The sequence below is a fragment of the Oncorhynchus keta genome, chromosome 35 (assembly GCF_023373465.1).
Source record: "Oncorhynchus keta strain PuntledgeMale-10-30-2019 chromosome 35, Oket_V2, whole genome shotgun sequence".
Classification (NCBI taxonomy): domain Eukaryota; kingdom Metazoa; phylum Chordata; class Actinopteri; order Salmoniformes; family Salmonidae; genus Oncorhynchus; species Oncorhynchus keta.
Window position 1 is genome coordinate 82215278 of NC_068455.1, and position 27235 is coordinate 82242512.

Genomic DNA, 27235 nt, shown 5'->3' on the forward strand with positions numbered 1-27235 from the left:
TTCAAATTGAGAGAGAACCACAGGGAGACAGAGAGCATCCTGTCAGAGGGGAGGGCCAGAGAGAGAGTGAGCATCCTGTCAGAGGGGAGGGCCAGGGAGAGTGAGCATCCTGTCAGAGGGGAGGGCCAGGGAGAGAGTGAGCATCCTGTCAGAGGGGAGGGCCAGGGAGAGAGTGAGCATCCTGTCAGAGGGGAGGGCCAGGGAGAGAGTGAGCATCCTGTCAGAGGGGAGTCCCAGGGAGGGAGGGAGAGTGAGCATCCTGTCAGAGGGGAGGACCAGGGAGAGAGTGAGCATCCTGTCAGAGGGGAGGACCAGGGAGAGAGTGAGCATCCTGTCAGAGGGGAGGGCCAGGGAGAGAGTGAGCATCCTGTCAGAGGGGAGGGCCAGGGAGAGAGTGAGCATCCTGTCAGAGGGGAGGGCCAGGGAGAGAGTGAGCATCCTGTCAGAGGGGAGGAGCAGAGAGAGAGTGAGCATCCTGTCAGAGGGGAAGAGCAGAGAGAGTGAGCATCCTGTCAGAGGGGAGGGCCAGAGAGAGTGAGCATCCTGTCAGAGGGGAGGGCCAGAGAGAGAGTGAGCATCCTGTCAGAGGGGAGGGCCAGGGAGAGAGTGAGCATCCTGTCAGAGGGGAGGGCCAGGGAGAGAGAGAGCATCCTGTCAGAGGGGAGGGCCAGAGGAGAGAGTGAGCATCCTGTCAGAGGGGATGGCCAGGGAGAGAGTGAGCATCTTGTCAGAGGGGAGGGCCAGGGAGAGAGTGAGCATCCTGTCAGAGGGGAGTGCCAGAGAGAGAGTGAGCATCCTGTCAGAGGGGAGGACCAGGGTTGTTTCAATAGTCTTAAGCAGCTTCCTCTCCCTCGTCTGGCTCCCCTTCATCAACCAACTGTGCAAGTGAAAACAGAACTTTGCCAGCACCCATCCACCACAGCTCTCAAACTCAACTCTAACCAGGTAGGTGATTCCCCTCTAATCAGGGACTGGTTTAGACCTGGGACACCAGGTGGGTGATTCTCCTCTAATCAGGGACTGGTTTAGACCTGGGACACCAGGTAGGTGATTCTCCTCTAATCAGGGACTGGTTTAGACCTGGGACACCAGGTGGGTGATTCTCCTCTAATCAGGGACTGGTTTAGACCTGGGACACCAGGTGGGTGATTCTCCTCTAATCAGGGACTGATTCTCCTTTCAGACCTGGGACACCAGGTGGGTGATTCCCCTCTAATCAGGGACTGGTTTAGACCTGGGACACCAGGTGGGTGATTCCCCTCTAATCAGGGACTGATTTAGACCTGGGACACCAGGTGGGTTATTCCAGGTGGGTGATTCCTCTAATCAGGGACTGGTTTAGACCTGGGACACCAGGTGGGTGATTCCCCTCTAATCAGGGACTGATTTAGACCTGGGACACCAGGTGGGGATTCCCCTCTAATTGGGGACTGATTTAGACCTGGGACACCAGGTGGGTGATTCCCCCCCTGATTTAGACCGAATCAGCGCCTGGGGATTTAGATCTGGGACACCAGGTGGGTGATTCCCCTCTAATCGGGACTGATTTAGACCTGGGACACCAGGTTGGTGAATCCCCTCTAATCGGGGACTGATTTAGACCTGGGACACCAGGTGGGTGATTCCCCTCTAATCGGGGACTGATTTAGACCTGGGACACCAGGTGGGTGATTCCCCTCTAATCGGGGACTGATTTAGACCTGGGACACCAGGTGGGTGAATCCCCTCTAATCGGGGACTGATTTAGACCTGGGACACCAGGTGGGTGATTCCCCTCTAATCGGGGACTGATTTAGACCTGGGACACCAGGTGGGTGATTCCCCTCTAATCGGGGCCTGATTTAGACCTGGGACACCAGGTGAGTGATTCCCCTCTAATCAGGGACTGGTTTAGACCTGGGACACCAGGTGGGTGATTCCCCTCAAATCAGTGTCTGATTTAGACCTGTGTCACCAGGTGGGTGATTCCCCTCTAATCAGGGACTGAGTTAGACCTGGAACACCAGGTGGGTGATTCCCCTCTAATCAGGGCCTGATTTAGACCTGGGACACCAGGTGGGTGATTCCCCTCTAATCAGGGCCTGATTTAGACCTGGGACACCAGGTGGGTGATTCCCCTCTAATCAGGGACTGAATTAGATCTGGGACACCAGGTGGGTGATTCCCCTCTAATAGGGGCCTGATTTAGACCTGGGACACCAGGTGGGTGATTCCCCTCTAATCGGGGACTGAATTTAGACCTGGGACACCAGGTGGGTGATTCCCCTCTAATAGGGGCCTGATTTAGACCTGGGACACCAGGTGGGTGATTCCCCTCTAATCAGGGACTGAGTTAGACCTGGGACACCAGGTGGGTGATTCCCCTCAAATCAGTGTCTGATTTAGACCTGTGTCACCAGGTGGGTGATTCCCCTCTAATCAGGGCCTGATTTAGACCTGGGACACCAGGTGGGTGATTCCCCTCTAATCAGGGCCTGATTTAGACCTGGGACACCAGGTGGGTGATTCCCCTCTAATCAGGGACTGAATTAGATCTGTGACACCAGGTGGGTGATTCCCCTCTAATCGGGGACTGATTTAGACCTGGGACACCAGGTGGGTGATTCCCCTCTAATCAGGGGCTGATTTAGACCTGGGACACCAGGTGGGGGTATTCCCCTCTAATCGGGGACTGATTTAGACCTGGGACACCAGGTGGGTGATTCCCCTCTAATCAGGGACTGAATTAGACCTGGGACACCAGGTGGGTGATTACCCTCTAATCGGGGACTGAATTAGATCTGTGACACCAGGTGGGTGATTCCCCTCTAATCGGGGACTGATTTAGACCTGGGACACCAGGTGGGTGATTCCCCTCTAATTGGGGACTCATTTAGACCTGGGACACCAGGTGGGTGATTCCCCTCTAATCGGGGACTGATTTAGACCTGGGACACCAGGTGGGTGATTCCCCTCTAATCAGGGACTGATTTAGATCTGGGACACCAGGTGGGGGATTCCACTCAAATAAGGGACTGAATTTGACCTGGGACACCAGGTGGGTGATTCCCCTCTAATCAGGGACTGAATTAGATCTGGGACACCAGGTGGGTGATTCCCCTCTAATCAGGGCCTGATTTAGACCTGGGACACCAGGTGGGTGATTCCCCTCTAATCAGGGACTGAATTAGATCTGGGACACCAGGTGGGTGATTCCCCTCTAATCAGGGACTGAATTAGATCTGGGACACCAGGTGGGTGATTCCCCTCTAATCAGGGACTGAATTAGATCTGGGACACCAGGTAGGTGATTCCCCTCTAATCAGGGACTGAATTAGATCTGGGACACCAGGTGGGTGATTCCCCTCTAATCAGGGACTGAATTAGACCTGGGTTGTATTAGTAATCAGGTAGAAGTGAAAACTGCAGAGTTTGTAGGGTCAGAGTTGAATACCTACAGTATGTTGGTTTAATCTAATATGAGGATACAGAGGTGACGAGGAGAAGTTGCTATAGTCTACTAAGAGACAGCCCAGCTAGCGGTTTGTGGTCTGTGACTCAATTCCTGTCAAGAGAGAGACGCTGAGGGGAAACATACTTTACTTTCGTCTCTACACGTGTGACAGACTTGGTACTGTCCAAACTCATAAGGTGATAAATCATCAATATGCCATCGATCTGCATTCAGATCTATGTCCTGGGTGAGTTTATCAATTGTATATTGTTCTACAACACTTATTTCCTCTCTCAATTATCTCTCTGTTCTCTCTCTCCCTCTCTGTTCTCTTTGTTATTTCTCCCTCTCTCTCTCTGTTATCTCTCTCTGTTCTCTGTGTTATCTCTCCCTCTCTGTTATCTCTCTCTGTTATCTATCTCTCTGTGTTCTCTGAGGTTATCTCTCCCTCTCTGTTATCTCTCTCTGTTCTCTCTCTCCCTCTCAATTATCTCTCTCTGTTATCTGTGTTATCTCTCCCTCTCTGTTATCTCTCTCTGTTATCTCTCTCTCTCTGTTCTCTGTGTTATCTCTCCCTCTCTGTTATCTCTCTCTGTTCTCTCTCTCTCTCTCTCTCAATTATCTCTATCTGTTCTCTCTCTCTCTCTGTTCTCTGTGTTATCTCTCCCTCTATGTTATCTCTCTCTTCTTTCCATCCATTCCCTCCCTATCACAGTGTGTGTTACCTGATATGTTTAGTCAGCATGTGTCGGATGAGTCTGAATGAGCTGCTTCCTATATTTCTCCTGTCCTCCAGGCCTCCTGGTGCTGATGGGGTCCAGAGCAGAGGAAGTTTCTGTTGAAGGCAGCATATCCATCAACTCCACCTCCAACCCTACTGATACCCCCTCTACAGCCAGCCTGAGCCCCTCTACAGCCAGCCTGAGCCCCTCTACAGCCAGCCTGAGCCCCTCTATAGCCAGCTTGAGCCCCTCTACAGCCAGCCTGAGCCCCTCTACAGCCAACCTGACCCCCTCTACAGCCAGCCTGAGCCCCTCTATAGCCAGCCTGAGCCCCTCTACAGCCAGCCTGACCCCGTCTACAGCCAACCTGACCCCCTCTACAGCCAGCCTGACCCCGTCTACAGCCAACCTGTCCCCCTCTACAGCCAGCCTGACCCCCTCTACAGCCAACCAGACTGCCCAGACTACATCGTCAGGGTTGACAGCCCTCAGCCAATCACAGGGCAGGGAGACCACGGAAACCACAACATCATTACCAGGTAACGGACAACTTGTGTGTGTGTGTCTGTCTTCAGTCCCTGCTCTCTCTCTCTCTGTCTGTCTTCAGTCCCTGCTCTCTCTCTCTGTCTGTCTTCAGTCCCTGCTCTCTCTCTCTCTGTCTGTCTGTCTTTAGTCCCTGCTATCTCTCTCTGTCTGTCTTTAGTCCCTGCTCTCCTCTCTAATATAATATAATATATGCCATTTAGCTGACGCTTTTCTCCAAAGCGACTTACAGTCATGTGTGCATACATTCTACGTATGGGTGGTCCCTCTCTGTCTGTCTTTATCCCTGCTCCCACAACCCTGGCTTTACAAGCGCCATGCTCTACCAACTGAGCCACTCTCTCTCTCTCTCTCTCTCTCTCTCTCTCTCTCTCTCTCTCTCTCTCTGTCTGTCTTTAGTCCCTGCTCTCTCTCTCTCTCTGTCTTCAGTCCCTGCTCTCTCTCCCTGTCTGTCTTTAGTCCCTGCTCTCTCTCTCTCTCTGTCTGTCTTCAGTCCCTGCTCTCTCTGTCTGTCCGTCTTTAGCCCCTGCTCTCTCTCTCTCTGTCTGTCTTTAGTCCCTGCTCTCTCTCTCTGTCTGTCTTTAGTCCCTGCTCTCTCTCTCTGTCTGTCTTTAGTCCTTGCTCTCTCTCTCTGTCTGTCTGTCTTTAGTCCCTGCTCTCTCTCTCTGTCTGTCTGTCTTTAGTCCCTGCTCTCTCTCTCTCTGTCTGTCTGTCTTTAGTCCCTGCTCTCTCTCTCTGTCTGTCTGTCTTTAGTCCCTGCTCTCTCTCTCTGTCTTTAGTCCTTGCTCTCTCTCTCTGTCTGTCTGTCTTTAGTCCCTGCTCTCTCTCTCTGTCTGTATGTCTTTAGTCCCTGCTCTCTCTCTCTCTGTCTGTCTTTAGTCCCTGCTCTCTCTCTCTGTCTGTCTTTAGTCCTTGCTCTCTCTCTGTCTGTCTTCAGTCCCTGCTCTCTCTCTCTCTGTCTGTCTTCAGTCCCTGCTCTCTCTCCCTGTCTGTCTTTAGTCTCTGCTCTCTCTGTCTGTCTTCAGTCCCTGCTCTCTCTCTCTGTCTGTCTTCAGTCCCTGCTCTCTCTCCCTGTCTGTCTTCAGTCCCTGCTCTCTCTCTCTGTCTGTCTTCAGTCACAGCTCTCTCTCTCTGTCTGTCTTTAGTCCCTGCTCTCTCTCTCTGTCTGTCTTCAGTCCCTGCTCTCTCTCTCTGTCTGTCTTCAGTCCCTGCTCTCTCTCCCTGTCTGTCTTCAGTCCCTGCTCTCTCTCTCTGTCTGTCTTCAGTCCTTGCTCTCTCTCTCTGTCTGTCTTTAGTCCCTGCTCTCTCTCTCTGTCTGTCTTCAGTCCCCGCTCTCTCTCTCTGTCTGTCTTCAGTCCCTGCTCTCTCTCTCTGTCTGTCTTTAGTCCCTGCTCTCTCTCTGTCTGTCTTTAGTCCCTGCTCTCTCTCTGTCTGTCTGTCTTTAGTCCCTGCTCTCTCTCTCTGTCTGTCTTCAGTCCCTGCTCTCTCTCTCTGTCTGTCTTTAGTCCCTGCTCTCTCTCTGTCTGTCTTTAGTCCCTGCTCTCTCTCTGTCTGTCTGTCTTTAGTCCCTGCTCTCTCTCTCTCTGTCTGTCTTTAGTCCCTGCTCTCTCTCTCTGTCTGTCTTTAGTCCTTGCTCTCTCTCTGTCTGTCTTCAGTCCCTGCTCTCTCTCTCTCTGTCTGTCTTCAGTCCCTGCTCTCTCTCCCTGTCTGTCTTTAGTCTCTGCTCTCTCTGTCTGTCTTCAGTCCCTGCTCTCTCTCTCTGTCTGTCTTCAGTCCCTGCTCTCTCTCCCTGTCTGTCTTCAGTCCCTGCTCTCTCTCTCTGTCTGTCTTCAGTCACAGCTCTCTCTCTCTGTCTGTCTTTAGTCCCTGCTCTCTCTCTCTCTGTCTGTCTTTAGTCCCTGCTCTCTCTCTGTCTGTCTTTAGTCCCTGCTCTCTCTCTGTCTGTCTGTCTTTAGTCCTTGCTCTCTCTCCCTGTCTGTCTTTAGTCCTTGCTCTCTCTCTCTGTCTGTCTTTAGTCCCTGCTCTCTCTCCCTGTCTGTCTTCAGTCCCTGCTCTCTCTCTCTATCTGTCTTCAGTCCCTGCTCTCTCTCTCTCTCTATCTGTCTTCAGTCCCTGCTCGCTCTCTCTCTATCTGTCTTCAGTCCCTACTCTCTCTCACTGTCTGTCTTCAGTCCCTGCTCTCTCTCTCTCTATCTGTCTTCAGTCCCTGCTCAATCTCTCTCTATCTGTCTTCAGTCCCTACTCTCTCTCCCTGTCTGTCTTCAGTCCCTGCTCTCTCTCTCTCTATCTGTCTTCAGTCCCTGCTCTCTCTCTCTCTATCTGTCTTCAGTCCCTGCTCTCTCTCTCTATATGTCTTCAGTCCCTGCTCTCTCTCTCTCTATCTGTCTTCAGTCCCTGCTCTCTCTCTCTCTATCTGTCTTCAGTCCCTACTCTCTCTCCCTGTCTGTCTTCAGTCCCTGCTCTCTCTCTCTCTATCTGTCTTCAGTCCCTGCTCTCTCTCTCTCTATCTGTCTTCAGTCCCTGCTCTCTCTCTCTATATGTCTTCAGTCCCTGCTCTCTCTCTCTCTATCTGTCTTCAGTCCCTGCTCTCTCTCTCCCTGTCTGTCTTCAGTCCCTACTCTCTCTCCCTGTCAGTCTTCAGTCCCTGCTCTCTCTCTCTAGGTATATGGTAGCCCAGCCCTGTAGCTTGTATTCTACCAGTGGAGGTCGGTACTCTTCAAGATGCGGGAGGACGGTTATTCTTTTATGAGCATGGCCTTATTTCTATACGACAGCATACTGGATGACTGTCATTCATATTCACCCAGTTCAATGTAACAGTGACAGGTTTAGGTTACTGTCATTCATATTCACCCAGTTCAATGTAACAGTGACAGGTTTAGGTTACTGTCATTCATATTCACCCAGTTCAATGTAACAGTGACAGGTTTAGGTTACTGTCATTCATATTCACCCAGTTCAATGTAACAGTGACAGGTTTAGGTTACTGTCATTCATATTCACCCAGTTCAATGTAACAGTGACAGGTTTAGGCTGTCATTCATATTCACCCAGTTCAATGTAACAGTGACAGGTTTAGGCTGTCATTCATATTAACCCAGGTCACTGTAACAGTGACAGGTTTAGGTTACTGTCATTCATATTCATCCAGTTCAATGTAACAGTGACAGGTTTAGGTTACTGTCATTCATATTCACCCAGTTCAATGTAACAGTGACAGGTTTAGGTTACTGTCATTCATATTCATCCAGTTCAATGTAACAGCGATAGGTTTAGGTTACTGTCATTCATATTCACCCAGTTCAATGTAACAGTGACAGGTTTAGGTTACTGTCATTCATATTCATCCAGTTCAATGTAACAGTGACAGGTTTAGGTTACTACATGATACTAGAATGTTCCCTGTACCCATCATGAGGTTGCTACTAGAATGTTCCCTGTACCCATCATGAGGTTGCTACTAGAATGTTCCCTGTACCCATCATGAGGTTGCTACTAGAATGTTCCCTGTACCCATCATGAGGTTGATACTAGAATGTTCCCTGTACCCATCATGAGGTTGATACTAGAATGTTCCCTGTACCCATCATGAGGTTGCTACTAGAATGTTCCCTGTACCCATCATGAGGTTGCTACTAGAATGTTCCCTGTACCCATCATGAGGTTGCTACTAGAATGTTCCCTGTACCCATCATGAGGTTGCTACTAGAATGTTCCCTGTACCCATCATGAGGTTGCTACTAGAATGTTCCCTGTACCCATCATGAGGTTGCTACTAGAATGTTCTCTGAACCCATCATGAGGTTGCTACTAGAATGTTCTCTGAACCCATCATGAGGTTGCTACTAGAATGTTCCCTGTACCCATCATGAGGTTGCTACTAGAATGTTCTCTGAACCCATCATGAGGTTGCTACTAGAATGTTCTCTGAACCCATCATGAGGTTGCTACTAGAATGTTCTCTGAACCCATCATGAGGTTGCTACTAGAATGTTCTCTGAACCCATCATGAGGTTGCTACAGCCTATGAATTCAAGTTTACAACGTAGAGAGTGTCGAGAGATACATTTGAGTCATCAAGGTGACAGACGATTGACACATTTAATACTGTCTTGTACACTCTTGTCTGCATCTAGTTGATATCGGGTCTAATCATTAGTCCAACAGTTGCAAACGAGAGTTTCTATTGGACAAATTCAGGCATTCAGTTTCCTTCAGATTTAAACATGTTTTTCTTTTTTTTCTTGAATTTTACCCCCTTTTCTCCCCAATTTCATGGTATCCAATTGTTTTAGTAGCTACTATCTTGTCTCATCGCTACAACTCCCGTACGGGCTCGGGAGAGACGAAGGTTGAAAGTCATGCGTCCTCCGAAACACAACCCAACCAAGCCGCACTGCTTCTTAACACAGCGCGCATCCAACCCGGAAGCCAGCCGCACCAATGCGCCGGAGGAAACACCGTGCACCTGGCCACCTTGGCTAGCGCGCACTGCGCCCAACCCGCCACAGGAGTCGCTGGTGCGCGATGAGACAAGGACATCCCTACCGACCAAGCCCTCCCTAACCCGGGCGACGCTAGGCCAATTGTGCGTCGCCCCACGGACCTCCCGGTCGCGGCCAGTTACGACAGAGCCTGGGCGCGAACCCAGGGACTCTGATGGCACAGCTGGCGCTGCAGTACAGCGCCCTTAACCACTGCGCCACCCGGGAGGCCCTTAAAAATGTTTTTCAACAGAATTGGCGGAATGAATACACCCCTGATTACATACATTACCACTGTCATAGCAGCCACGTACAAACAGCATTATCACTGTCATAGTAGCCATCATACAAACAGCATGATCACTGTCATAGCAGCCACATACAAACAGCATGATCACTGTCATAGCAGACACATACAAACAGCATGATCACTGTCATAGCAGACACATACAAACAGCATGATCACTGTCATAGCAGACACATACAAACAGCATGATCACTGTCATAGCAGACACATACAAACAGCATGATCACTGTCATAGCAGACATCATACAAACAGCATGATCACTGTCATAGCAGCCATCATACAAACAGCATGACCACTGTCATAGCAGACACATACAAACAGCATGATCACTGTCATAGCAGACACATACAAACAGCATGATCACTGTCATAGCAGCCATCATACAAACAGCATGATCACTGTCATAGCAGACATCATACAAACAGCATGATCACTGTCATAGCAGCCACATACAAACAGCATGACCACTGTCATAGCAGACACATACAAACAGCATGATCACTGTCATAGCAGACACATACAAACAGCATGATCACTGTCATAGCAGCCATCATACAAACAGCATGACCACTGTCATAGCAGCCATCATACAAACAGCATGATCACTGTCATAGCAGCCATCATACAAACAGCATGATCACTGTCATAGCAGCCATCATACAAACAGCATGATCACTGTCATAGCAGACACATACAAACAGCATGATCACTGTCATAGCAGACACATACAAACAGCATGATCACTGTCATAGCAGACACATACAAACAGCATGAAATGTAATGATCACTGTCATTGCAGACACATACAAACAGCATGATCACTGTCATAGCAGACACATACAAACAGCATGATCACTGTCATAGCAGACACATACAAACAGCATGATCACTGTCATAGCAGCCATCATACAAACAGCATGATCACTGTCATAGCAGACACATACAAACAGCATGATCACTGTCATAGCAGCCATCATACAAACAGCATGATCACTGTCATAGCAGCCACATACAAACAGCATGATCACTGTCATAGCAGCCATCATACAAACAGCATGATCACTGTCATAGCAGACACATACAAACAGCATGATCACTGTCATAGCAGACACATACAAACAGCATGATCACTGTCATAGCAGACACATACAAACAGCATGATCACTGTCATAGCAGACACATACAAACAGCATGATCACTGTCATAGCAGACACATACAAACAGCATGATCACTGTCATAGCAGACACATACAAACAGCATGATCACTGTCATAGCAGACACATACAAACAGCATGATCACTGTCATAGCAGACACATACAAACAGCATGATCACTGTCATAGCAGCCACATACAAACAGCATGATCACTGTCATAGCAGACACATACAAACAGCATGATCACTGTCATAGCAGACACATACAAACAGCATGATCACTGTCATAGCAGACACATACAAACAGCATGATCACTGTCATAGCAGACACATACAAACAGCATGATCACTGTCATAGCAGACACATACAAACAGCATGATCACTGTCATAGCAGACACATACAAACAGCATGATCACTGTCATAGCAGCCACATACAAACAGCATGATCACTGTCATAGCAGCCATCATACAAACAGCATGATCACTGTCATAGCAGACACATACAAACAGCATGATCACTGTCATAGCAGACACATACAAACAGCATGATCACTGTCATAGCAGCCACATACAAACAGCATGATCACTGTCATAGCAGCCATCATACAAACAGCATGATCACTGTCATAGCAGCCATCATACAAACAGCATGATCACTGTCATAGCAGCCATCATACAAACAGCATGATCACTGTCATAGCAGACACCATACAAACAGCATGATCACTGTCATAGCAGACACATACAAACAGCATGATCACTGTCATAGCAGCCATCATACAAACAGCATGATCACTGTCATAGCAGCCACATACAAACAGCATGATCACTGTCATAGCAGCCATCATACAAACAGCATGATCACTGTCATAGCAGACACATACAAACAGCATGATCACTGTCATAGCAGACACATACAAACAGCATGATCACTGTCATAGCAGACACCATACAAACAGCATGATCACTGTCATAGCAGACACATACAAACAGCATGATCACTGTCATAGCAGACACATACAAACAGCATGATCACTGTCATAGCAGACATCATACAAACAGCATGATCACTGTCATAGCAGACACATACAAACAGCATGATCACTGTCATAGCAGACACATACAAACAGCATGATCACTGTCATAGCAGTCACATACAAACAGCATGATCACTGTCATAGCAGTCACATACAAACAGCATGATCACTGTCATAGCAGACACATACAAACAGCATGATCACTGTCATAGCAGACACATACAAACAGCATGATCACTGTCATAGCAGACACATACAAACAGCATGATCACTGTCATAGCAGACACATACAAACAGCATGATCACTGTCATAGCAGACACATACAAACAGCATGATCACTGTCATAGCAGACACATACAAACAGCATGATCACTGTCATAGCAGCCACATACAAACAGCATGACCACTGTCATAGCATGATCACTGTCATAGCAGACACATACAAACAGCATGATCACTGTCATAGCAGACACATACAAACAGCATGATCACTGTCATAGCAGACACATACAAACAGCATGATCACTGTCATAGCAGCCATCATACAAACAGCATGATCACTGTCATAGCAGCCATCATACAAACAGCATGATCACTGTCATAGCAGACACATACAAACAGCATGATCACTGTCATAGCAGCCATCATACAAACAGCATGATCACTGTCATAGCAGCCACATACAAACAGCATGATCACTGTCATAGCAGCCATCATACAAACAGCATGATCACTGTCATAGCAGCCATCATACAAACAGCATGATCCCTGTCATAGCAGCCATCATACAAACAGCATGATCCCTGTCATAGCAGACACATACAAACAGCATGATCACTGTCATAGCAGACACATACAAACAGCATGATCACTGTCATAGCAGCCATCATACAAACAGCATGATCACTGTCATAGCAGACACATACAAACAGCATGATCCCTGTCATAGCAGACACATACAAACAGCATGATCACTGTCATAGCAGACACATACAAACAGCATGATCACTGTCATAGCAGACACATACAAACAGCATGATCACTGTCATAGCAGACACATACAAACAGCATGATCACTGTCATAGCAGCCATCATACAAACAGCATGATCACTGTCATAGCAGACACATACAAACAGCATGATCACTGTCATAGCAGACACATACAAACAGCATGATCACTGTCATAGCAGACACATACAAACAGCATGATCCCTGTCATAGCAGACACATACAAACAGCATGATCACTGTCATAGCAGACACATACAAACAGCATGACCACTGTCATAGCAGACACATACAAACAGCATGATTACTGTCATAGCAGACACATACAAACAGCATGATCACTGTCATAGCAGCCATCATACAAACAGCATGATCCCTGTCATAGCAGACACATACAAACAGCATGACCACTGTCATAGCAGACACATACAAACAGCATGATCACTGTCATAGCAGACACATACAAACAGCATGATCACTGTCATAGCAGACACATACAAACAGCATGATCACTGTCATAGCAGCCATCATACAAACAGCATGATCACTGTCATAGCAGACACATACAAACAGCATGATCACTGTCATAGCAGACATCATACAAACAGCATGATCACTGTCATAGCAGACACATACAAACAGCATGATCACTGTCATAGCAGACACATACAAACAGCATGATCACTGTCATAGCAGACACATACAAACAGCATGATCACTGTCATAGCAGACACATACAAACAGCATGATCACTGTCATAGCAGACACATACAAACAGCATGATCACTGTCATAGCAGACACATACAAACAGCATGATCACTGTCATAGCAGACACATACAAACAGCATGATCACTGTCATAGCAGACACATACAAACAGCATGATCACTGTCATAGCAGCCACATACAAACAGCATGATCACTGTCATAGCAGACACATACAAACAGCATGATCACTGTCATAGCAGACACATACAAACAGCATGATTACTGTCATAGCAGACACATACAAACAGCATGATCACTGTCATAGCAGACACATACAAACAGCATGATCACTGTCATAGCAGACACATACAAACAGCATGATCACTGTCATAGCAGACACATACAAACAGCATGATCACTGTCATAGCAGCCACATACAAACAGCATGATCACTGTCATAGCAGCCATCATACAAACAGCATGATCACTGTCATAGCAGACACATACAAACAGCATGATCACTGTCATAGCAGACACATACAAACAGCATGATCACTGTCATAGCAGACACATACAAACAGCATGATCACTGTCATAGCAGCCATCATACAAACAGCATGATCACTGTCATAGCAGCCATCATACAAACAGCATGATCACTGTCATAGCAGCCATCATACAAACAGCATGATCACTGTCATAGCAGCCATCATACAAACAGCATGATCACTGTCATAGCAGACACATACAAACAGCATGATCACTGTCATAGCAGCCATCATACAAACAGCATGATCCCTGTCATAGCAGCCAAAATAAAACAGCCAGAACCCCGGCCAAAGCGGCAACATACAAACAGCATGATCACTGTCATAGCAGCCATCATACAAACAGCATGATCACTGTCATAGCAGCCACATACAAACAGCATGATCACTGTCATAGCAGACACATACAAACAGCATGATCACTGTCATAGCAGACACATACAAACAGCATGATCACTGTCATAGCAGACACATACAAACAGCATGATCACTGTCATAGCAGACACATACAAACAGCATGATCACTGTCATAGCAGACACATACAAACAGCATGATCACTGTCATAGCAGACACATACAAACAGCATGATTACTGTCATAGCAGACACATACAAACAGCATGATCACTGTCATAGCAGTCACATACAAACAGCATGATCACTGTCATAGCAGTCACATACAAACAGCATGATCACTGTCATAGCAGACACATACAAACAGCATGATCACTGTCATAGCAGACACATACAAACAGCATGATTACTGTCATAGCAGACACATACAAACAGCATGATCACTGTCATAGCAGACACATACAAACAGCATGATCACTGTCATAGCAGACACATACAAACAGCATGATCACTGTCATAGCAGACACATACAAACAGCATGATCACTGTCATAGCATCCACATACAAACAGCATGACCACTGTCATAGCAGCCACATACAAACAGCATGATCACTGTCATAGCAGACACATACAAACAGCATGATCACTGTCATAGCAGACACATACAAACAGCATGATCACTGTCATAGCAGCCACATACAAACAGCATGATCACTGTCATAGCAGCCATCATACAAACAGCATGATCACTGTCATAGCAGCCATCATACAAACAGCATGATCACTGTCATAGCAGACACATACAAACAGCATGATCACTGTCATAGCAGCCATCATACAAACAGCATGATCACTGTCATAGCAGACACATACAAACAGCATGATCACTGTCATAGCAGCCATCATACAAACAGCATGATCCCTGTCATAGCAGACATCATACAAACAGCATGATCACTGTCATAGCAGCCACATACAAACAGCATGATCACTGTCATAGCAGCCACATACAAACAGCATGATCACTGTCATAGCAGACACATACAAACAGCATGATCACTGTCATAGCAGCCATCATACAAACAGCATGATCCCTGTCATAGCAGCCACATACAAACAGCATGATCCCTGTCATAGCAGACACATACAAACAGCATGATCACTGTCATAGCAGACACATACAAACAGCATGATCACTGTCATAGCAGACACATACAAACAGCATGATCCCTGTCATAGCAGACACACACAAACAGCATGATCCCTGTCATAGCAGCCACATACAAACAGCATGATCACTGTCATAGCAGACACATACAAACAGCATGATCACTGTCATAGCAGACACATACAAACAGCATGATCCCTGTCATAGCAGACACATACAAACAGCATGATCCCTGTCATAGCAGACACATACAAACAGCATGATCACTGTCATAGCAGACACATACAAACAGCATGACCACTGTCATAGCAGACACATACAAACAGCATGATTACTGTCATAGCAGACACATACAAACAGCATGATCACTGTCATAGCAGCCATCATACAAACAGCATGATCCCTGTCATAGCAGACACATACAAACAGCATGATTACTGTCATAGCAGACACATACAAACAGCATGACCACTGTCATAGCAGACACATACAAACAGCATGACCACTGTCATAGCAGCCACATACAAACAGCATGATCACTGTCATAGCAGACACATACAAACAGCATGATCACTGTCATAGCAGCCATCATACAAACAGCATGATCCCTGTCATAGCAGACACATACAAACAGCATGATTACTGTCATAGCAGACACATACAAACAGCATGACCACTGTCATAGCAGACACATACAAACAGCATGACCACTGTCATAGCAGCCACATACAAACAGCATGATCACTGTCATAGCAGACACATACAAACAGCATGATCACTGTCACTGTCATAGCAGCCATCATACAAACAGCATGATCCCTGTCATAGCAGCCACATACAAACAGCATGATCACTGTCATAGCAGACACATACAAACAGCATGATCACTGTCATAACAGACACATACAAACAGCATGATCCCTGTCATAGCAGCCATCATACAAACAGCATGATCCCTGTCATAGCAGACACATACAAACAGCATGATCACTGTCATAGCAGACACATACAAACAGCATGATCACTGTCATAGCAGCCATCATACAAACAGCATGATCACTGTCATAGCAGCCACATACAAACAGCATGATCACTGTCATAGCAGCCACATACAAACAGCATGATCACTGTCATAGCAGCCACATACAAACAGCATGATCACTTTGCCTGTTGTATAATTCCATCTACATCTATGTCTGTCCTCCTCCTTTCACCTTTCACCTTTCACCTTTCCTCTTGTGGACTTAAATGCAACAACACAACAGTCTGTGACCAGATGAAAAAATCCTTTCCAAGCTAAACCTTCATATCATCAGGCAGGGAAGCCTAGTGGTTAGAGCAGGTAGCCTAGTGGTTAGAGCAGGTAGTCTAGTGGTCAGAGACAGGTAGCCTAGTGGTTAGAGGCAGGTAGCCTAGTGGTTAGAGCCTAGCGGTTTGAGCAGGTAGCCTAGTGGTTAGAGCAGGTAGTCTAGTGGTTAGAGCAGGTAGTCTAGTGGTTAGAGCAGGTAGCCTAGTGGTTAGAGCAGGTAGTCTAGTGGTTAGAGCAGGTAGTCTAGTGGTTAGAGCAGGTAGTCTAGTGGTTAGAGCAGGTAGTCTAGTGGTTAGAGCAGGTAGTCTATTGGTTAGAGCAGGTTGCCTAGTGGTTAGAGCAGGTAGCCTAGTGGTTAGAGACAGGTAGCCTAGTGGTTAGAGGCAGGTAGCCTAGTGGTTAGAGCCTAGCGGTTTGAGCAGGTATCCTAGTGGTTAGAGCAGGTAGTCTAGTGGTTAGAGCAGGTTGCCTAGTGGTTAGAGCAGGTTGCCTAGTGGTTAGAGCAGGTTGCCTAGTGGTTAGAGCAGGTAGTCTAGTGGTTAGAGGCAGGTAGCCTAGTGGTTAGAGCCTAGCGGTTTGAGCAGGTATCCTAGTGGTTAGAGCAGGTTGCCTAGTGGTTAGAGCAGGTAGCCTAGTGGTTAGAGCAGGTAGTCTAGTGGTTAGAGCAGGTTGCCTAGTGGTTAGAGCAGGTAGTCTAGTGGTTAGAGCAGGTTGCCTAGTGGTTAGAGCAGGTAGTCTAGTGGTTAGAGCAGGTTGCCTAGTGGTTAGAGACAGGTAGCCTAGTGGTTAGAGCCTGGTGGTTTGAGCAGGTATCCTAGTGGTTAGAGGCAGGTAGCCTAGTGGTTAGAGCCTAGCGGTTTGAGCAGGTATCCTAGTGGTTAGAGACAGGTAGCCTAGTGGTTAGAGCAGGTAGCCTAGTGGTTAGACACAGGTAGCCTAGTGGTTAGAGCAGGTAGTCTAGTGGTTAGAGCAGGTAGTCTAGTGGTTAGAGCAGGTTGCCTAGTGGTTAGAGCAGGTAGCCTAGTGGTTAGAGACAGGTAGCCTAGTGGTTAGAGCCTAGCAGTTTGAGCAGGTATCCTAGTGGTTAGAGACAGGTAGCCTAGTGGTTAGAGACAGGTCGCCTAGTGGTTAGAGCAGGTAGCCTTGTGGTTAGAGGCAGGTAGCCTAGTGGGTAGAGACAGGTAGCCTAGTGGTTAGAGCCTAGTGATTAGAGCAGGTAGCCTAGTGGTTAGAGCAGGTAGCCTAGTGGTTAGAGCAGCTAGCCTAGTGGTTAGAGCAGGTAGCCTAGTGTTTAGAGCCTAGTGTTTAGAGCAGGTAGCCTAGTGGTTGGAGCAGGTAGCCTAGTGGTTTGAGCAGCTAGCCTAGTGGTTAGAGCCTAGTGGTGAGAGCAGGTAGCCTTGAGGTTAGAGCAGGTAGCCTAGTGGTTAGAGCATTGGACTAGTAACCGAAAGATCGAATCCCCCAAGCTGACAAGGTAAAAATCTGTCCTTCTGCCCCTGAACTGTTCCCCAGGAGGCCGTCATTGTAAATAATATTTTTTCTAAACTGACTTGTTAAATTAAAGATAAAATAAAATGTAAAAAACGCTACATCGTTGTCACGTCATGGTCAACATAGCTACTAGAACTAACACGTTAGTAAACCTGCTTCAAACATTAAGTACAGTCAGCAAGCGGTTTAGCAGCAAGCGGATTAACCCGCTACAATCATTCAGTAACGTTACAGTGTACAGTCAGTAAGCAGTTACACCAGTGGGCCCCGATGGCAATACATTTGTAAAATCAAAAGCCTTACCTTGGCTTAGAAGAGTTCCAGTGTTGTGTTGGATAGTCATAGCTAGCTAACATAGCATCGCTCTGTTATAGCCAGCTCGCTAAAATAGCATCCCTCTGTTATAGCCAGCTAGCCAATATACCATCCCTCTGTTATAGCCAGCTAGCTAACATAGCATCCCTCTGTTATAGCCAGCTAGCTAACATAGCGTCCCTCTGTTATAGCCAGCTAGCTAACATAGCATCCCTCTGTTATAGCCAGCTAGCTAACATAGCATCCCTCTGTTATAGCCAGCTAGCTAACATAGCATCCCTCTGTTATAGCCAGCTAGCTAACATAGCATCCCTCTGTTATAGCCAGCTAGCTAACATAGCATTCCTCTGTTGTAGCCAGCTAGCTAACATAGAATCCCTCTGTTATAGCCAGCTAGCTAACATAGCAGTTATAGCCAGCTAGCTAACATAGCATCCCTCTGTTGTAGCCAGCTAGCCAATATAGCATCCCTCTGTTATAGCCAGCTAGCTAACATAGCATCCCTCTGTTATAGCCAGCTAGCTAACATAGCATCCCTCTGTTATAGCCAGCTAGCTAACATAGCATCCCTCCGTTATAGCCAGCTAGCTAACATAGCATTCCTCTGTTGTAGCCAGCTAGCTAACATAGAATCCCTCTGTTATAGCCAGCTAGCTAACATAGCAGTTATAGCCAGCTAGCTAACATAGCATCCCTCTGTTGTAGCCAGCTAGCTAATATAGCATCCCTCTGTTATAGCCAGCTAGCTAACATAGCATCCCTCTGTTATAGCCAGCTAGCTAACATAGCATCCCTCTGTTATAGCCAGCTAGCTAACATAGAATCCCTCTGTTATAGCCAGCTAGCTAACATAGCAGTTATAGCCAGCTAGCTAACATAGCATCCCTCTAGCCAGTTAGCTACATGGCATCCTCTGTTTGAGCCGGGTGTTTGAGTAGGCTAAACTAGCTAGCTGCGTTTGCTAGATAAGTAAAACTGGAAGAAAAGAAATGACTTTCCTCTTTGTTTGAGCCGGGTGTTTGAGTAGGCTAAACTAGCTAGCTGCGCTTGCTAGATAAGTAAAACTGGAAGAAAAGAATTACTTTCTCTCTTTGTTTGAGCCGGGTGTTTTCAGTAACTAAACTAGCCAGCTCTTTGATAAGTAAAACTGGAAGAAAATAAATTACTTTTCTCCGTGGTGTTTTGTTTGACTTTCCTCTTTGTTTGAGCTGGGTGTTTTCAGTAACTAAACTAGCTAGCTGCGCTTGCTAGATAAGTAAAACTGGAAGAAAATAAATTACTTTCTCTTTGTTTGAGCCGGGTGTTTTCAGTAACTAAACTAGCCAGCTGCGCTTGCTAGATAAGTAAAACTAGATAAGTAAAAACTGATAAGTAAAACTGGAAGAAAATAAATTACTTTCTCTCTTTTGTTTGTTTTCAGTAACTAAACTAGACAGCTGCGTTCACTTTCACAGCGAAAGTTTAAAAATAAATAAAGCCAAATATAGCTATCTCTCTTTTTCTCTCACTTCTGCTTAATTTTGGAGGAAATGTATTTGTTCAAAACTGTTCAACAATTGTCTTTCTTTCTCTGTGAGTCAACTACTCACCACATTTTAGACACTGCAGTGCTAGCTAGCTGTAGCTTATGCTGTCAGTACGATATTCATTCTCTGATCCTTTGATTGGATGGACAACATGTCAGTTCATGCTGCAAGAGCTCCGATAGGTTGGAGGACATCCTCCGGAAGTTGTCATAATTACTGTGTAAGTCTATGGAAGGGGTGAGAACCATGAGCCTCCTAGGTTTTGTATTGAAGTCAATGTACCCAGAGAAGGATGGAAGCATGCCGTCCCCTGGCTACACCATGGTGCTACCCTACAGAGTGCTGTTGAGGCTACTGTAGACCATGGTGCTACCCTACAGAGTGCTGTTGAGGCTACTGTAGACCTTCATTGCAAAACAGTGTTTTATTTAAGTATTTGGTGACGTAAATATATTTAGTATAGTTTTATCTATAAAAAAATTGTAACTTTTTAAAACAATGTTTTCACAATTTTCATTTTTATTAAAATGACTGAGGAGGATGGTCCTCCCCTTCCTCCACTGTGTTCTACTCGTCGGTGTGAGAACAAAGCATTGTACGGTAGCTGCAGGCCTGAAGCTAGCTAACTGTCTTCCTGTCGCTCTAACCACAGCTATCATGCCATCATGTGCTGCTCAGCTAGCTAGCTACCAAACACACACACACACACACACACACACACACACACACACACACACACACACACACACACACACACACACACACACACACACACACACACACACACACACACACACACACACACCAGGCCTTTTAAATGATACCTTTCAGTTGTCTCTCTGGTCTGTGTGTAGAACACTGTATATAAATAATACATTGTTTCTGTGTTTGTTTTAGTTTCAGCTACAAGAGGAAGTGACATTGCAGGTATATATGACCAATAGGAATTTTGAGTCATTTTTTAAAACTTTTTTGTTTTACAAATGTTAATGAATGAACTGCAGCCCTATTCACAACATTCTCTCTCTCCATCCACCCTCTCTCCCCCCTCTCTCTCTCCATCCACCCTCTCTAACCCCTCTCTCTCTCCATCCACCCTCTCTACCCCCTCTCTCTCCATCCACCCCTCTCCCCCTCTCTCTCTCCATCCACCCTCTCTCCCCCTCTCTCTCTCCATCCACCCTCTCTAACCCCTCTCTCTCTCCATCCACCCTCTCTCCCCCTCTCTCTCCATCCACCCTCTCCTCCCCCTACCCCTCTCTCTCCATCCACCCTCTCTCCCCCCTCTCTCTCCATCCACCCTCTCTAACCCCTCTCTCTCTCCATCCACCCTCTCTAACCCTCTCTCTCTCCATCCACCCTCTCTACCCCCTCTCTCTCCATCCACCCTCTCTAACCCCCTCTCTCTCCATCCACCCTCTCTAACCCCTCTCTCTCTCCATCCACCCTCTCTAACCCCTCTCTCCACCCTCTCTAACCCCTCTCTCCATCCACCCTCTCTACCCCCCTCTCTCTCCATCCACCCTCTCTCCCCCCTCTCTCTCCATCCATCCCCTCTCTACCCCCCTCTCTCTCCATCCACCCTCTAACCCCTCTCTCCATCCACCCCTCTCTCCATCCACCCTCTCTACCCCCTCTCTCTCCATCCACCCTCTCTACCCCCGCTCTCTCCATCCACCCTCTCTACCCCCCTCTCTCCATCCACCATTTTCTCTCTTCCCCCTCTCTCTAACCCCCGTCTCTCTCTACCCCCCTCTCTAACCCCGTCTCTCTCTACCCCCTCTCTACCCCCTCTCTCCACCCCCTCTCTCTACCCCCCCCCCCCCCTCTACCCCCCTCTCTCTCTACCCCCCTCCCTACCCCCTACTCCCCCTCTCTCCTACCCCCCTCTCCCACCCCCTCTCTCCCACCCCCTCTCTCTACCTCCCTTCCCTCTCCCCCCCTCCCCTCTCTAACCCCCCCTCTCTCTCTCTCCTGTAGGCTATGTAATCCTGTTTCTCATATTGTTGGCTGTTGTGTGTCTGGTGGTGATTCTCTATATCCTGAGGAAGAAGTCCAGGGTGAGACATCCAGGGCTTTAAAACACAACCCTGTTACTGTATTACATAGTGAAGGAAGACCACAGGGCTTTAAAACACAACCCTGTTACTGTATTACATAGTGAAGGAAGAGTCAGGGCTTTAAAACACAACCATGTTACTGTATTACATAGTGAAGGAAGACCCAGGGCTTTAAAACACAACCCTGTTACTGTATTACATAGTGAAGGAAGACCCAGGGCTTTAAAACACAACCCTGTTACTGTATTACATAGTGAAGGAAGACCCAGGGCTTTAAAACACAACCCTGTTACTGTATTATAGTGAAGGAAGAGTCAGGGCTTTAAAACACAACCCTGTTACTGTATTACATAGTGAAGGAAGACCCAGGGCTTTAAAACACAACCCTGTTACTGTATTACATAGTGAAGGAAGAGTCAGGGCTTTAAAACACAACCCTGTTACTGTATTACATAGTGAAGGAAGAGTCAGGGCTTTAAAACACAACCCTGTTACTGTATTACATAGTGAAGGAAGAGTCAGGGCTTTAAAACACAACCCTGTTACTGTATTACATAGTGAAGGAAGAGTCAGGGCTTTAAAACACAACCCTGTTACTGTATTACATAGTGAAGGAAGAGTCAGGGCTTTAAAACACAACCCTGTTACTGTATTACATAGTGAAGGAAGAGTCAGGGCTTTAAAACACAACCCTGTTACTGTATTACATAGTGAAGGAAGACTCAGGGCTTTAAAACACAACCCTGTTACTGTATTACATAGTGAAGGAAGAGTCAGGGCTTTAAAACACAACCCTGTTACTGTATTACATAGTGAAGGAAGACTCAGGGCTTTAAAACACAACCCTGTTACTGTATTACATAGTGAAGGAAGACTCAGGGCTTTAAAACACAACCCTGTTACTGTATTACATAGTGAAGGAAGACTCAGGGCTTTAAAACACAACCCTGTTACTGTATTACATAGTGAAGGAAGAGTCAGGGCTTTAAAACACAACCCTGTTACTGTATTACATAGTGAAGGAAGAGTCAGGGCTTTAAAACACAACCCTGTTACTGTATTACATAGTGAAGGAAGAGTCAGGGCTTTAAAACACAACCCTGTTACTGTATTACATAGTGAAGGAAGAGTCAGGGCTTTAAAACACAACCCTGTTACTGTATTACATAGTGAAGGAAGAGTCAGGGCTTTAAAACACAACCCTGTTACTGTATTACATAGTGAAGGAAGACCCAGGGCTTTAAAACACAACCCTGTTACTGTATTACATAGTGAAGGAAGAGTCAGGGCTTTAAAACACAACCCTGTTACTGTATTACATAGTGAAGGAAGACCCAGGGCTTTACAACACAACCCTGTTACTGCATTACATAGTGAAGGAAGACCCAGGGCTTTAAAACACAACCCTGTTACTGTATTACATAGTGAAGGAAGACCCAGGGCTTTAAAACACAACCCTGTTACTGTATTACATAGTGAAGGAAGACTCAGGGCTTTACTTGTTGTGAAGGATATGTTTTGCAGTCTGTTCCTCCAAGGCTTTGCTAAAAGAAAGGGGGGGAAACGATATTGTTTACCTGGAGTGGTATGAGGAAATATGAATTCTGAAAGGCTCTAGGTGGGTCACAGTCATCGAGTCACATTCCATACAAGTCTTCAGATCTGTCTGATAATGTACAATGGTCATGTTGTCTCGTAACCATTCAATATTAATGGTGTTTTGGTCGCTGTTAAGATGTTGATGTGATCTTTTCTCCACAGACGTATGTGTCTGATAATTACGCTATGCTGATATTATTGTTTCTCCACAGAGGTACTCGTTTGATCTGCAGTATCCAGGTTATGACCACGACACCCCCCTCACCTGCATGGAACAACCCGGAACCTTCGAACTCAACAACGGTAACCATGGTGACATTACTATTTGGTAACCATGGTGGTGTTACTATTTGGTAACCATGGTGGTGTTACTATTTGGTAACCATGGTGACATTACTGTTTCGTGATTATGGGGTATTGTGATGTCATTATGGGGTATTGTGATGTCATTATGGGGTATTGTGATGTCGTTATGGGGTATTGTGATGTCATTATAGGGTATTGTGATGTCATTATGGGGTATTGTGATGTCATTATGGGGTATTGTGATGTCATTATGGGGTATTGTGATGTCATTATGGGGTATTGTGATGTCGTTATGGGGTATTGTGATGTCGTTATGGGGTGTTGTGATGTCATTATGGGGTATTGTGAGGTCATTATGGGGTATTGTGTGTAGATTGATGGGGGGGGGGGGAGTCAAGGGGTCTGAATACTTTCTGAATGCTCTGTAATATCCATATGTTGTATTTTAGATCAGGAAATCTGTGAGTCTGAGAGAGAGGGTGGTGATGAGGATCCCCATGCTATGAGCCCTGTAGCTAACGGCTCAGCTATGGGGGCTGGAGAGACTGGCTCTACAGGGGAGAACGGTAAGGAAACTCTTACTAAGTCTGTAGTCTCCTGGTGTCAGGAATAGACTGAGGAGAACAGTAAGGAGAGACTAAGTCTGTAGTCCCCTGGTGTCAGGAATAGACTGAGGAGAACAGTAAGGAGAGACTAAGTCTGTAGTCCCCTGGTGTCAGGAATAGACTGAGGAGAACAGTAAGGAGAGACTAAGTCTGTAGTCCCCTGGTATCAGGAATAGACTGAGGAGAACAGTATAAGGAGAGACTAAGTCTGGTGTCCCCTGGTGTCAGGAATAGACTGAGGAGAACAGTAAGGAGAGACTAAGTCTGTAGTCCCCTGGTGTCAGGAATAGACTGAGGAGAACAGTAAGGAGAGACTAAGTCTGTAGTCCCCTGGTATCAGGAATACATGAAAACATACTGTGAGCAAAACTGATATCTCCATCTTTCTCTCTCTTTCTGTTTCTCTCTGTCTTCCTCGTCTCTCTTTCTCTCCCTGTCTCTGTCTGTCTGTCTGTCTGTCTGTCTGTCTGTCTGTCTGTCTGTCTGTCTGTCTGTCTGTCTGTCTGTCTGTCTGTCTGTCTGTCTGTCTGTCTCTGTCTCTGTCTCTGTCTCTGTCTCTGTCTCTAACAGAAGGAGAGAAGCAGGCTCATGGTGATAGTGATGGAGACAGCTTCAATAACTTCTGTGCCAGTGATGTCACTCCGCCCATAAAAAGGGTTGGCTTTAGCCTGGACCTCGACCTGAGTGACAAGGTGTTACTCGGCTCCAGCCCTGACCTTTTGACCCTTGAGTGACAGGGTGTTACTCGGCTCCGGCCCTGACCTTTGACCCTTGAGTGACAGGGTGTTACTCGGCTCCGGCCCTGACCTTTGACCCTTGAGTGACAGGGTGTTACTCGGCTCCGGCCCTGACCTTCGACCCTGTATGTCCAGATAACGTCTTCACCGAGATCAAGATGTACATAGCACCTTTATTTGATCTATAAAATGTCAGAATGTAAACCCGCTCCAAATTAGTTTTTTTACTTTCCTATTTCTGATTTCTGTAATTCATTTTAATAATGTTTTGAGCGTGACAATACCAAGAGAGCGATGTCACGTTGTTTTAGAATAAAAAACAAAGTGCTTCACAGAGGACGTGGTGTCGTGATGTAATAATGTGTGTGTGTTTGGGTTGACACGTGAAACCTAAATGACTGTTGCTCCGTAGCACTTACTTCTGTCATCGTGTAAGTGCTTCGAGAGACTAGTCAAAGATCATATCACCTCCACCTTCCTTCCCTGACACCCTTAGACCCACCCCAGCTTGCATACCGCTCTGCCTCAATAGATTAACAGACGATGCAATGGCCTGTACACTGGCCTGTGCCATCTGGACAAGAGGAATACCTATGTGAGAATGCTGTTCATTGACTATAGCTCATCCTTCAACACAGCTCATCGTTAAGCTCAGGGTCCTGAGTCTGAAACCCCGCCCTGTGCAACTGGGTCCTGGACTTCCTGACAGGCTGCCCCCTGGTGGTGAAGGTAGGAAACAACACCTCCACTGTGCTGATCCTCAGCCCTCTCCTGTACTCCCTGTTCACTTATGACTGCGGGGCCATGCACACCTCCAACACAATCATGGTAGGCCCGATTACCAACAACGACGAGACGGCCTACAGGGAGGAGGTGAGGCCCCTGGCAGAGTGGTGCCAGGACAATAACCTCACACTCAACGTCAACAAAAACAAAGGAGCTGATCGTGGACTTCAGGAGACAGCAGAGGGAGCACGGCCCTAGCCACATGTACACATACTGTATTCTATTCTACTGCATTCTATTCTACTGTATTCTATTCTACTGCATTCTATTCTACTGCATTCTATTCTACTGTATTCTATTCTACTGCATTCTATTCTACTGCATTCTATTCTACTGCATTCTATTCTACTACATTATATTCTACTGTATTCTATTCTACTGTATTATATTCTACTGCATTCTATTCTACTGCATTCTATTCTACTGCATTCTATTCTACTGTATTCTATTCTACTGTATTATATTCTAATGCATTCTATTCTACTGCATTCTATTCTACTGTATTCTATTCTACTGCATTCTATTCTACTGCATTCTATTCTACTGTATTCTATTCTACTGCATTCTATTCTACTGCATTCTATTCTACTGCATTCTATTCTACTGCATTCTATTCTACTGTATTCTATTCTACTGTATTCTATTCTACTGCATTCTATTCTACTGCATTCTATTCTACAGTATTCTATTCTACTGCATTCTATTCTACTGTATTCTATTCTACTGTATTCTATTCTACTGTATTCTATTCTACTGTATTCTATTCTACTGCATTCTATTCTACTGTATTCTATTCTACTGTATTCTATTCTACTGCATTCTATTCTACTGTATTCTATTCTACTGCATTCTATTCTACTGTATTCTATTCTACTGTATTCTATTCTACTGTATTCTATTCTACTGTATTCTATTCTACTGTATTCTATTCTACTGTATTCTATTCTACTGCATTCTATTCTACTGTATTCTATTCTACTGCATTCTATTCTACTGTATTCTATTCTACTGTATTATATTTTACTGTATT

At 46.1% G+C, this 27235-nt stretch overlaps 2 protein-coding genes and 3 long non-coding RNA genes across 6 annotated transcripts in view; 3 read left to right on the forward strand and 2 right to left on the reverse strand.

Annotated features, from left to right (window-relative positions):
- The first annotated feature begins 718 nt into the window (after positions 1–718).
- On the forward strand, positions 719–25756 carry LOC127916395 (uncharacterized). Of its 2 annotated transcripts, none has more exons than XM_052498095.1 (7): positions 719–945; positions 4230–4694; positions 21010–21039; positions 22093–22172; positions 23984–24074; positions 24527–24643; positions 25253–25756. In XM_052498095.1, the coding sequence occupies exons 2-7, from the start codon at positions 4244–4246 to the stop codon at positions 25414–25416; spliced, it is 933 nt and encodes a 310-aa protein (XP_052354055.1). In that variant the 5' UTR covers positions 719–945; positions 4230–4243; the 3' UTR covers positions 25417–25756. The 2 variants fall into 2 exon arrangements, with proteins under 2 accessions (XP_052354055.1, XP_052354054.1); XM_052498094.1 differs by lacking the exon at positions 719–945 and adding an exon at positions 3516–3680.
- On the reverse strand, positions 955–4606 carry LOC127916397 (uncharacterized). The gene is made up of 5 exons (XR_008094892.1): positions 4523–4606; positions 3026–4438; positions 1750–2534; positions 1603–1700; positions 955–1129 (listed from the first exon to the last, which is right to left on the reverse strand). It is a non-coding gene; the product is annotated as an uncharacterized LOC127916397 (long non-coding RNA).
- LOC127916400 (uncharacterized) lies at positions 7778–14131 on the forward strand. The gene is made up of 3 exons (XR_008094895.1): positions 7778–8221; positions 8292–8466; positions 8537–14131. It is a non-coding gene; the product is annotated as an uncharacterized LOC127916400 (long non-coding RNA).
- On the forward strand, positions 16870–19410 carry LOC127916396 (uncharacterized). Its single transcript, XR_008094891.1, has 3 exons — positions 16870–17406; positions 17449–17511; positions 17733–19410. It is a non-coding gene; the product is annotated as an uncharacterized LOC127916396 (long non-coding RNA).
- The window catches only part of LOC118380652 (GRB2-associated-binding protein 1-like), a 98231-nt gene continuing 94144 nt past the window's right edge, over positions 23149–27235 (reverse strand). The window contains exon 13 of the mRNA XM_052498093.1: positions 23149–23716. Within this exon, the coding sequence (XP_052354053.1) occupies positions 23660–23716 (57 nt within the window). The 3' untranslated portion in view covers positions 23149–23659. The remainder of the gene's footprint in view (positions 23717–27235) is intronic.

Bases quoted from the DNA above. Each gene is read 5' to 3' on its own strand.
- LOC127916395 (XM_052498094.1), top strand. From the start codon at position 3,647: ATGCCATCGATCTGCATTCAGATCTATGTCCTGG. The intron at 24,075-24,526 runs GTAACCATGGTG...GTTGTATTTTAG, and splicing joins AACCTTCGAACTCAACAACG to ATCAGGAAATCTGTGAGTCT. The intron at 24,644-25,252 runs GTAAGGAAACTC...TGTCTCTAACAG, and splicing joins TGGCTCTACAGGGGAGAACG to AAGGAGAGAAGCAGGCTCAT.